General features: G+C 56.3%; 1 protein-coding gene across 3 annotated transcripts; it reads right to left on the reverse strand.

Moving 5' to 3' along the window:
* Positions 1-458: 458 nt before the first annotated feature.
* On the reverse strand, positions 459-10,898 carry FAH (fumarylacetoacetate hydrolase). 3 transcript variants are annotated; one of them, XM_087829104.1, is made up of 14 exons: positions 10,763-10,897; positions 8,727-8,837; positions 7,991-8,112; positions 7,507-7,556; positions 6,744-6,834; positions 5,603-5,700; positions 5,444-5,496; positions 5,151-5,250; positions 4,328-4,458; positions 3,466-3,541; positions 3,238-3,284; positions 1,601-1,702; positions 1,342-1,459; positions 459-657 (listed from the first exon to the last, which is right to left on the reverse strand). In XM_087829104.1, the coding sequence occupies exons 1-14, from the start codon at positions 10,841-10,843 to the stop codon at positions 578-580; spliced, it is 1,260 nt and encodes a 419-aa protein (XP_087685230.1). In that variant the 5' UTR covers positions 10,844-10,897; the 3' UTR covers positions 459-577. The 3 variants fall into 3 exon arrangements, with proteins under 3 accessions (XP_087685230.1, XP_087685228.1, XP_087685229.1); XM_087829102.1 differs by lacking the exon at positions 459-657 and having other exon boundaries at positions 1,174-1,459; positions 10,763-10,898; XM_087829103.1 differs by lacking the exons at positions 459-657; positions 10,763-10,897 and adding an exon at positions 9,533-10,208 and having other exon boundaries at positions 1,174-1,459.
* Positions 10,899-12,233: the final 1,335 nt, after the last annotated feature.

Raw genomic sequence — 12,233 nt, forward strand, 5'->3', positions numbered from 1 at the left:
GGCAGTGACAGGACACCAGGGGGATTTTTCACATAAGCATAAATGTCATAAACGTCATTTCCGTCCGCCTAGAGACGTCAAAATGGCGCTGAGGTCGCGATCAAGGAAACGTCATTTCCGGCGCCGCGAAGGTCAAGCCGCCTGCGAGGTCGGCTGGGGCACGTCCAGAGCTACGACGTCACAGCCCCTGCGACGACACGTGAGCGTGAACGTCGCGTCCGCCGCCGCTGGACGGCGGGGTGCCGGGCTCTGGGCCGCCGGCTGAGGCCTCTTAGCAGCAGCGGGCGTCGCGCTTGCTGTGGCCTCTCGGGCTCGAGCGACGCGAGGCCAGGTCGGCGCCCGAGCGGAGGCCCAGCCCCGCCGCCCAGCGGCGCACAGTGTCTCCCAAGGACGTGTTCACACCACCCAGGGCGGTAACTGGCGGACGGGAACCAGGGGGCTTGCAGCGCGGGCACAGAACACAGAGGCTTTATTGTTACTGAAGGAGGAACCGGCCACCAGCCACAGGGGGCCTGGTTCCCGGACACAGGTGGGGGGTCCCAGCCCTTTGTTTCCAGGACACCAGCCAGAGAGAACCTCATGCCGGCGAGAGAGAGGGCAGCACTTTTCCAGCACACTGGCCGAAGCCGACTCGGTAGCCATTCCCCTGGCAGTGTCCTGGAACAGAGGAGGGCAGGGGTCAGCCAGGGCCCAGGCAGCCATGGTGCTGCTCATGGCACAGCTGGGCTGGAGGGAGGGAGGGAGGGAGGGAGGAAGGACAAACAAGCGTCCTCGCAGAAGAACAGCCCTATCAGGCCACAGGCACAGGAGGTAGAACTCCAGGCCTACCCCACAGTCACAGACCCTCAGAAGCACCCCAAGGATGCTCCACAGCTTTCCATGGGAGTTTGGGTTCAAATCCTAGGTCTGCTCTAGTCCGAAGTGAGGTGCCCAAGTTCAAAGTCTGGGTTCTCCACCTACCAGCTCCATGACAGCCATGACATCACCCCCTCCCGCTTTGTCCTGGTGGGCAGAGCTGGCCACAGCCTCCCCATTCTACACGCACAAGGCAGACGCCCAGACACAGGGCCTCCACACCGCCAAGTCCAGAATGACAGGAGCATGACACTATCTTATCCTGCTCAGGGAGCAGGGGGACAAAGCGGGGTGTACATCCGAGGTCTTTTTAGTCTGGGGAGAATCAGACTAAAAGCCCCTTGTAGTCAAGGCTGGGGCAAGGGACAGAGCAAGCAGACACAGCCCCAGGAATGCCAGTGTGGGGCGCAGCTGCACAGACGGGGGCACAGAAGACGGGGCAGCACATGCAGGTGAGGAGACGAAGCCACGGCTTGGGTGCCTCACCTGTTATGACAACTTCATCTCCATCCAGCAGGAACTTCCTGGTCTGTCCATTCCCTAGTTCGATGGCCTGGGTCCCCCTCCACGACAGCTCCAACATGGAGCCAAAGCTTTCTGGCTCCTTTGGAACAAAAAAGGGAGGAGAGTGTCGCATGGACTTACCTCCCCAGGGTGAGCTGGGGGCTGTCCAGGCTGCTGTGTGGGGAGCAGGGGAGGGGAGCTCTAACTGTATGGGGAGCCCCCAGGGCAAGGAGATAGTCACCGGCCCGCTGATGGTTCCAGAAGCCAGCAGGTCCCCAGGCTGCAGGTTGCAGCCATTGACAGAGTGATGAGTGAGCTGCTGCAGCATCGTCCAGTACATGTACTGCGGGCAAGAGGCAGAGGTGGGGACAGGCCCCATCACATGTTGCTCCCCATACAGTGGCCTCCAGGGCTTCCTCATGGGCCTCATACCCTCTCCCAGGTTCCTTAAGGCAACAACACAGCCATCCTCCTGCAGAGCTGCCCAGAGACCTTCCTCTCTCTGTGTCAGACCTGCCCCACCCCACCTTTTTCAAGAAGTAGCCCCTGAGCAGCCTTGGTGTGCAGCCTGCTCATCTGTCCATAATTACACTCTGTCCTGCGAATACCCCTAAGTGGACAAGGTCCTCATCACAGCAGAGGCATCTTATGAGCAGAGACCTCTCCCACCCTGGGCCTTGGAACAAAAGAGCATGAAGGGAGGTCAGGCTGTAGGGAAAGGGGCCAGGACCGTGTGTCCGCCCCTCAGAGGCTCAGGTGTAGTGCCCGCCTGAGCCTCTCTGCACCCACAGCTTCTTAGATCTGCCACCCCTGGAGCTACACATCCAGGCAGAGGACACTTAGATGTGTAGCTCCAGGAGTGAAATAGATTCTTGTCTAAAAATTCTCCAAGGAAGCCTTATTTCTCAGTAGCCCAAGGAGCCCAGAATCAATTGAGAAGGAAGAGTGTAGGACATAGGGACTCAAGAGGGTGTGCAAATGGACAACAAATACAGGAAAGGTGCATCAGTCATTAGAAACACACACTGAAATCACACTCCCCCGAAAGGCCAAAACAAAAGGGCAAACACCGCCACGTGATGACATGGAGCAGCCGGGCAGCTGAGATGCTTACACGATGCCCATGGGAGTGTGAATTGTATGACCCCTTTGGAAAGGCTGTTTGGAAGCTCTTCTGGGCTTAATGTATAGAGAGATATATGTGCTCCATGACCCGGCAATTCTATTCTGGGATGTCTACTCCACAGACACGTGCACGTATATGCACTGAGAGGCAGACGAGGACATTCGTGGTAAGTCTATAACTGCCCAAAAGGGGAAACAGGCACATGGCCATCAACAGCAGCATGGAGCCCGGCCAGCGAGGCTCAGCGGTTGAGCGTCGACCTAGGATCCAGGCGATTGGGGTTCGATTCCCCGTCAGGGCACATGCCGGGGGTTGCGGGTTTGACCCCCAGCAGGGGCGTGCAGGAGGCAGCCTATTGATGACTCTCTCATCACTGCTGTTTCTTACTCTCCCTCTCCCTTCCTCCCTCTGAAATCAATAAAAACATATATAAAAATGAAAGTTCACCTAAAAAAAAATTAAGTCACTCTGATCCATCCAGAGCCCCTGCACGACAGAAGCCAGAGACTAGACCCTTTCAGGAACATCTCCCCAGGAAAATCACTGGCCACATCTGTGCAGCCTCCATCTGAGTTCAGGGTCTCTGTGACCTAAGGGCCTCTCTGGAAAGAAATGTGGCCATGGAAGCTCGGGGCCCACCTGGGACCCATCATCATATGCTAACATAGATGTGACTCCCCCATTGCTGCCTGGAGGAACAGCTCCCTCTTTCCCTCACTTCTACAAGAAGTTTGCCCAGCTCCCAAACATACCTTAAAATTGGACTTGCATATGGTCGCTGCCTGGCTCATTCCTTCTCCTGTTGGAAAACAAGTAACATTGACAAAGAGACTCAATCCTGTTCATCAGGAAGGGGAAAAAAACACATTGTAAGGTGAATTTTGTGGCCTACATGTCCCATTATCCAGCTGGAGCTCAGGAGCCATCGGCAATGGCAGTGCCCAATGAGCCCCTGCAATCCTCCAACCCTATGACAGTACCTTTCAGGGCGACAAAGAGGTTGATGTCGAATGTGTAGGGCTGGTCATGGCGGAGGTATGGCAGGGGCTTGGGGTCCTGCGAGGGCAGAGCACAGCACAGAGGATCACTGTCAGGGACCCTCGGCGAAGCACATGAGGTGGAGGGGCAGCTCTCCAGGGACCCAGTACCATGTCTCTCGTCAGCGAGAGGCGAGGGTGATGCTATGTGCCAGACTCTGGGAAGAGAAGCTGAGGAGGGCCATAAGCAGGTCGAAGGTACAGGGGCTGAATCAGATGTCCCAGAAGGGCAGGGAGTGGAGTCCAGGGGGAGGTGCACAGTGGGAGAGCCAGAGGTGGGAAACAAAGGGCCAGGGGACAGAGAGGGAAGGGGGAGGCAGGCGCAGCCAGAACAGGCTCTCCGCCCGACTAAGGCGGGACCCTCTGTGGAGGTTGCTTTGACCGCCAGGCCAGAAAGTCTGCAGCGAGGCCTCAAGCCGCGTTTTCCCAGAGCGCAAGGCTTGAACCAAATGCTGGTTCCCAGCTCCAAACTGCATTCTACCACTTTGGCTCCAGGGGCGCCATCGCACTGAAAACGTGACCGCCTGGTAAGTTGTGCAATGTGGTGGCAAGGGCAGGGATCGCTTCTCCTGCCAAACAGCCAGTTCCCCTGGCCTCAGAGGATTCTGAAGGTTACGAAATTTCGTGTTTTCCCCGAGGACTGTGCAGGGGGACGGGAAAGCACAGGGCAGCATGATTGGTGCCTGCCTGGAATTCACATGCGGGCACACTGGCTGGGGCACAGAGCTTCCTCGCCAACAGGTGGGCAAGCAGCTTCAGAGCAGAGAGGCCGGGGTTGGGAGCTTCCTGCAGAAGCTGTGCTTACCTGCTCTGGGTTGGGCATCACAAAGGGCATGAGGGCGTCCATGGGCACCACCCATGGAGAGATGGTGGTTCCGAAACTTTTTCCCAGGAATGGCCCGAGAGGGACGTACTCCCACTTCTGAATGTCTCGAGCTGCAGGAAAAAGAGCAAGGCTTACGCAAGGTGACCGGGGCCCTGTCCCAACGCTCCCTCCTCCCCTTGACCACAGATGCCCAGCACAGCCTCCCCCACCCCCCGAGGTGCTCTGGCTCCAACAGTCTGCCCTAGGACCAAGGGGCAACAGCATTCCATGCCCAGGACAGAAGTCCTTTGGGGTCACTGTGCCAGGTTCCAGCAAAGAGAAGAATGACCTGGGCAGGCAGGATCCTTCCTCATGAAGGGGCAGGTCTCTCAGGCTCAAATTGGGAGGTGAACACCTCTGGACTTAGGCACCACCTCCCCCCGCATGTGGCACAGGGTTTGAGACAGGCTCAGAGACTGGGCTGCTGAGTTTGAAATCCTAGCTCTGCAATGAACTGAAATCTCTCTGTGCCTCACCTGTAAAATGGGAATGATATTACCAGTAGGCATTCAGATGGCCTGCACACACTGCTCATACCTATAGGCTATGACATGACCCTTGTCCCTGTTCAACTTACGGGAACACTGGGGCTCAGAGCCAAGAGGTCTGGTATCCAAGCCCACACACTTGGCTGCCTTTGGTCAGCACCAGACCCAGGAAACCATCTGGGCTTTTGTGAAAGTGTTCCCAAATACCCAGTCTCCACCCAGAGCAGAGCGTCAGCAGTGAACTTGACCTCAGGCCGCCAATACCCCACACTCACCACTCCAGTCGTTCATGAGGACCATCCCGAAAATATGCTCGTGGGCCTTGGAAATGGGGATCGGCTCCCCAAGTTTGTTCCCCGGCCCTACAAAGAAAGCCTGCCATATGGAAGAGCTGATTAGAATCTGGGGCTCACCTGGAGCCCCAGGTCACTTGCCTGGAGGGCAAAAGTCAGACATTTCCAAACCTCAGCTGCCAAGGGGGGTCTGGTGAGGTTCTGAATGCAGTTTTTCAACCACTGAGCCACATGGACCAGAGCCTGCCATCTTGTTTATGTAGAGCCCAGCTTACCATTTCCAACTCTATGTCCAGGAGTTTGCAGGCACCATACACAGGCGGCTTAGCTGCAGCAACACCAGAACAAGAGGCTGCTGTGAGCACCAGGACAGGGAACTCACCATGTGGGGACACAGAGCTGCATGGGCAGGTCCTGCACCTGGGGGCACTCACAGTCATCGGGTCTCATCTGTCCCATAGGCCTTCGGATCGGGGTGCCAGATACCACGATGGAAGAGGCACGGCCGTGGTAGCCCACCGGCAGATGCAACCTGAGAGAGGGAGGCAAGAGGATGCAGGTGTCAATGCAGTTACATGTTGCAGAATACATTTAAAAATTATTTTTTTAAATATGTTTTCATTGATTTTAGAGAGAGAGGAAGGGAGAGGGAGAGAGAGAAACATCAATGAGAGAGACACATTGATCGGCTGCCTCCTGCACGCCCTCTACTCAGGACACTCCAACCCACCCAGCCACCTGGCCAGGGCACATTTTAAATTTTTAGTGTTCTGCTTTATGATTTCCTGTATTGCCTGGTTGGGTGAAACACCATAAGCATATATTACCTTTATAATAAGACACATATACATAACGTAAGCAAGGCACAGTGCAGGCTGCCTGGCACCAAGCACCATGAGAAAGGCCCAATTGTTCTCACCCAGCAGAAGCACACGGGCTTCCTCTCCCCCACTGGCCAGGGTTTTGGGCACATGCCACTGTGTTTGAGTAACCGTCACCTCCAGAGCACGTGGAACAAAGGGGCAAGGATAAGCCTTGGGCAGTGGCCTTGGGTATTAGGAGACAGCCTCTGGCCCTGTTGGTCCTCAAACAGATCAACCCTTTTCCGAGACTGTTTTCCCTTCTGTGAAATGGGCTAACAGTCCTAGCCTTGGTGACCCCACTGAACTGGTGGGAGGGTCCAATAAAAGAACGTAGCTCCGTTTTGAACTGACCACACTCTGAGAGGTGTACAGCACTGGACACTCATGAGGATTCTCAATTATCAGAGAATTCTAAGTTGAAGAATGCCAGGATCTGAGGCTTGCCCACAGAACAATGCTACATTGTTATGCATGAAAGACCCTGGAGATATTTTAGTGACTCAGGGAGTTTAGCTCCAACCCCCATTCTCTATATAAAAGAGCTTAAGGGATTGCTCCTTGATCCCCCCGCAGCAGGTCCAGGGCGGAGGTGAGGAGAACAGAAAGTGAGACCATTGTTTCCAGAGGTGGTGACACATGATGGTCATCACTGTTTGCTGCTATACGTGGAAAGGCAGACTTTGAACTCATCAAGCTCCAGCCTGGGACATACCAATTGGGCATCAACGAGTTCTCCTTGCCCCTGAACATGATCCCGACATTTGTGGCATGCTGCCGGGAGGAGTAGAAGTCTGTGTAGTCACCTGCAGAGGAAAAGTCACAGAGAGCCCATCAGTGACCCAGACACCTCAGGACACAGGAGGGGCCTTCCAAGGACCAGGATGAGAGGAACAAGGCGGAGGAAGCAGGAGAGCAAACTTCCTCTGCATCCTGTTCTGAGAGGTGGCAGGCAGGGGCCGTGAGCACATACACACAACATCGCACCACCCTAAAGGTCAGCACAAAATGTACACAAATTAGCCCTGGCTGGTGTGGCTCAGTGGTTAGAGTGTTGGCCCCGCATACCAAAGGGTCTTAGGTCCAATTCCCTGTCAAAGGCACATACCTGGGTTGCAGGTTCGATCCCCAGCTCCAGCTGGGGCGAGTGCAGGAGGCAACCAGTTGCCGTGTCTCTCTCACATCAGTGTTTCTTTCTCTCTCCCTCCCTTTCTCTCTCTCCCTCCCTTCCCTTCCACTGTCTCTGAAAAGCAATGGAAAAATATCCTCAGTTGAGGATTAAAAAAAATTATTTCAGAACTCCCAACTAAGAAACAAATAATAAATAAGATCTCTGGCCTTCGACACGGCCCGAGTTAGTCAGTGACAGGGAGGGGGGGTCACAGCCCCAGTGACCCTCCCCACCAGGAAGTAGAGACCAGCCGTCCTGGCCCGCTAGGGTGCTCCGTGCATGGCCTTAGTCACGAGACTGGACTCACCAATGGCAGCTGGAAGGTGCATCGTGGCAGAAGCCTGGGACACGAAAGCACTGAAACAGAACCAGGGACTTCAGGGTCAAGCCAGTGGCAGAGGGAGGTCCCTGCTCTGGGGGCCCACACACAGGCTCCGCCCAGACCACCCCTGAATCCTGCTCATGATCTTCAGTGAGCTGGACTGAAGTGGCCACACCAGGGAGGGGGTCCACCCACTAAATCTGAGATGGCTCTTCTCTGGGTCTAGGTTCCACTGTAGGGAATGAGCTAAATTACTGCTACTGTGGGAACCAGACAAGGACACGGACGATGCTCATGAGGAAGTGAGTCAGTGGCTCAGGGGTAATTCCAGTCCACCTGGAGCCCTCCCACCTCCACACAGCCTGAGCAGGGGCTGCATGAGCTCAAGGCAGCCCTGTGGTGACTCAGAATGGCCCTGACTAGCACAATGCCCTCTTCTCCCCGTCACCGATGTCCACACGCTCCTCACCGATTCCGAAGCTCAGTGTCATCTCTGAGCCTGGCATGACTGGCAGACAGCAAATTCTGCAAGAAAGCTCTCGCCTCCTTCCAGGCAGCCTGACCCAGGCCCATGAAGCTGTTGAGAGTTGGCTAAAACAGAAAGAAAAAAGGTCACACATAGGAGAGGCTGGCCAGCCTTCCAGGGCCCTGTCACTCATCTCCAGGTCATTGAAACTCTCAAGACTTTTGCTCTGAGCTCTGTCAATCTGTTCATCAAGTTGGGGAAGGGTGTCACTTCTCCTGATGGGACTCAGCTCTTCACGGGCTTGCTCACAATGGGCAAAGCCAGGAAGCTGCTATCTGGATACTGCTGGTGCAGTTTGGCCTAGGAACCAAGAGGTCACTGTTGATTTCTGGTCAGGGCACAGGCCCGGGTTGCGGGCTCAGTCCCCAGCAGAGGGCACGGAGGCAGCTGATCGTCGACCATTTCTCATCATTGATGTCTTTTCTCTCTCTCCCTCTCCCTAAAAACCCATAAAAACATATTAGAAAAACAACACTCTCCTGACCTGTGGGATGGGAAGATGCACATCAAAGCACCTGACCATCTGCAGGGAAGTAAATTCACATCTTTCCCATGGGTATGAAAACTGCAGGCTGATGACACAGGGGGGCACTGGGCCAGCTGTCCCTTCCCCCCAGGCTATAGCTACAGTTCTGCAGTGCTCCTGAGACCCAGGACAAGCCACGTCACAATGTCCTACCTGATCAAAGACATCCTGGTGTTTGGACAGGACAGGTCCAGTGAAGAGGTGCTTAATGACACTGAGGTCCAGGATTTGGTTGCCGATGGCCACGCCGATCCTCGGTCTTGGCTGGGAGGAAGGTGGCATGGTCGGTAGAGGGAAAAAATCCTCAGCTTGGCTGGGCTCATTGACCCAAAAAATCCATCAGTTTTTGAGCCCATGGGTCCTCCTGTAGATGGCCCTCTATGTAGAGGGACAGAGGAAGTGGATCCCCAGACCCGAACCTCAGCTCCCTATGCCTCCCAATGGGTACGCCTGCAGTGATGGCTTCTGATGAGGCCTGAAGGCCCTGGGCCTCCTGGACCCCCCAAGAGGCCAAGTCCCCACCCCAGCATGCTTAAGAGGGAGAGGGCGTGGGAAGGGGCTGTCTCTCCCAGACGTCCCTTGTGGCTGTCCCTTCACGTTCTCATGAAAACAGCAGGGGGAGCCCTGGCTGGGTGGCTCGGTTGGTTCAGTTGGTTGGAGCATCATCCCATACCCCAAAAAGCATGGGTTTGGGGGCAGGTGCAGGGTAGGGGTCAATGGGGAAAAAAGGACATTTGTAATACTTTTAACATAAAAGATAAATGTCCCCACCCAGGGGCTGTCTCACCCCCACTTGTGGGTTTGATTCCGGGTCATGGCACATACCCAGGTTGCGGGTTTGATCCATGGGAGGCAAACAAGAGATGTCTCTCCTCTCTCTCTCCCCCCCTCGCCCCCTTCCTCTCCCTCTAAAACCAGTAAGAGGGTATCCTCCAGAGAGGTTCAAAAAACAAACAAACCAGCAGGCAGAGGTGTCTGAAGGCCACCGGCCACACTCCAAGGGGCAGTAATTCCAGAGTCCTGTGGAAAGCACGTCAGAGCACCCCACCCGCCTCTGGCCAGTGTCACCGCCTCATCGATTTGTACTCCCACAAACAGTGAGGACAGGCCCGCGGGGTACAAAGTACTAGCGACCTGCGAGCAGAGGGGTGGCTCGCGGCGGAGGCTGACCGCGGCCCTCCTGGAGCCCAGTGTCCTCAGCCTCTGGTGTCCCGGCAACAGCTGGCCAGGCCTGGCAGCTGCAAGACCACAGGCTGACTCTTGCAGACCAGGGCGCTGGCTGCAGGGTGGCCCGCGAGGCCACTCCTTGGGGCAACGGTCACCGTGGGAAGGGAACCCACTGTCCAGGAAGGGGCTCTCAGCAGCACCCCACGGCGAACGCTTCCTGAGCACTGTGGGGCGCAAGCGGAGTCCGGGCAGAAGTTCTCTGGTTTAGCTTCAGAGTTGGGAGGGGTCGTCTAAGCCAAACGACCACGACTGGACCCCAAGGAACGCGCGTTCCCCAGCGGGGGCACCTCACCCCCACTTGCTGGTAGGCCCCATCTCACCGGTTTCCTTCCAGGCAGCAGACCGCAGCGACGCCAGGACTGAAAACGCGCGATTCCTGACTATTTGGTCTCTTCCCTTCGGTTGTCAAATAAAGAAGCGACGGCAGCCCCGGGCTTGGCTCGGCGGTCAGAGCGCGAGCCTGCCCAGCGAAGGGCCGGCGTCCACTCCCGGCCCAGGGCTCGCCCCGGGCGCGGGTCGGGCGGTGAGGGAGGCGGCGTCCGTCCGCCCGCCCGTCCCTCCCTCAGTGGGAGAAATATTCTCAGGCGCAGAGTAAACACACGAAAACACAGCGGCCATCACAACAGCCCGCCGTGCGAGTGGGCCAGCCGCACCTGCTTTCTGGGTCACGTCTGGAAGGGCGGCCTTGCTGGCGCGCCGCAGTTTGCGCACCAGTTCCCGCCAGAGGCGGGCTCTAGACGCTGGTTCGCGGCCCCGGGGCTGCGGGCAGAGACCCTCCGAGCCCCGGCCCCGCCTCGACGCCACCGACACGGTCCGCGAGCCGGGCGACAGCCGGGCAGGGCCCGTCCGCCTTCACTTCTCGCGCAAACCTGCGGGCGCCCCTGGAGCGCGCGCCCCGCTGCTCAGGGCCGAAGGGCCGGCCCCACCGCCCCCCAGGCCCCCCGGCCGCGCCCCCAGCTCACGTTGCCGGCGGTGGAGAAGACGCCGTAGGGCAGGTTCTGGATGGGGAAGTCCGAGTCCGCAGCCACGGGCACGAACGACATGCTGACCTGACAGGTGGGCTCGCGTGGCGGGCGGTCAGGCGGGAGCGCTCCTCTGCCCGCAGCCTCCGGGCCGGACGCCCTCCCCTCCTCGGGCCCCGCCCACTGCCCCTCCCCTCCTCGGGCCCCGCCCACTGCCCCTCCCCTCCTCGGGCCCCGCCCACTGCCCCTCCCCTCCTCGGGCCCCGCCCACTGCCCCGCCCCGCGGCCCCGCCCCTCCCGAGCGCGTCCTCCCTGAGGCTGTGGGCTCGCTGCTCTTTTCGCACTGGCCCCGACCCTCCCTAGATTTAGGGGTCCCGTCTCATTCCCTGTGCAGCTCCCTCAGCACCCAGCGGAGCCCGGGCTCAGAAGAGCCGCTCCACAAATGCTTGAGGACTCAGAAAACCCCCGACGGCCCCCCCCCACACACACAGCTCGGCGGCTTCTCCAGGCGCCTGCTGAACACACCCCTGGCTGAGCAAGCCCGGACCCCAAAAGCCAGGTGAAGAGAAGACCCAAAGATGTGGCGGAAGAGGGGGTGTGGGGGGAAGGGGTGCGGACATAAGATGGTCGAAGGGGAAGTTAAGATACCATAGTTTTAAAATAGACTTGCCAACCCACTAATTACAGTGTCTGAAAATGCCAAAGCTGTTCTCTGGGGAAACAAAACAAACCAAACACTGGAAGTAACTTGCAAATACACTGCCTAGTCTTTTCTCCTTTGGGGGAGGGGGGTGTTGAGCAGGCGCTTTGCACGGATAAGGGAATGAGTTTCCTCTTTAGAAGGTGCTTGCTTATTGTTTGGTTGGTTTCACACAGAAACTAGCAGCTTAAGGAAGTTCTTTCTAGTGCTCATTTATCGTGAATTTTTTGAAATCATGAATGACTGCTAAATTCTATTAAATACTTCATCTGAATCTGCTGCAATAGTCTTAATGATTTTCTCCTCCTGTAATCTGTTAATGTGATAAATTACATCTACAGATTTTAATGCTAAGCCACCGTTACATACTAAGAACATCATAGTAAACAGATTTAAACCTAGAACTTTGTGAAATACTGCTGTCACTTGTTTTACATAATAGTTCATGTTTTAAAAAGGATGGTTGCCAGATTAAGTTTGAAAACCACAGGACAAGTAGCCTTTTGAGGGTCTTCCTAGTCCACAATTCTCCAACTGCTCTGTGTGAATTACGCTTTCAGTTTCTCTAATGCTGCCAGAAAAGGTAGCTTCTCCCAGATGCCAACTCAGTGTGACAGAGTGCAGAGCAGACAATGAGACAAGAGATAGTTTAACATTTAAGTGACAGAAGTTCTGGGCTTCAAAGAAATGCTGACATCTTCAACTCACAGGAATGTGAGAATGCTGAAAAATCAGAACATTAGTCATAGACAGATGCGAGGCGAACAACAG

The sequence above is a fragment of the Miniopterus natalensis genome, chromosome 22 (genome assembly GCF_054644295.1).
Source record: "Miniopterus natalensis isolate mMinNat1 chromosome 22, mMinNat1.hap1, whole genome shotgun sequence".
In the NCBI taxonomy this organism is placed as follows: Eukaryota; Metazoa; Chordata; class Mammalia; order Chiroptera; family Miniopteridae; genus Miniopterus; species Miniopterus natalensis.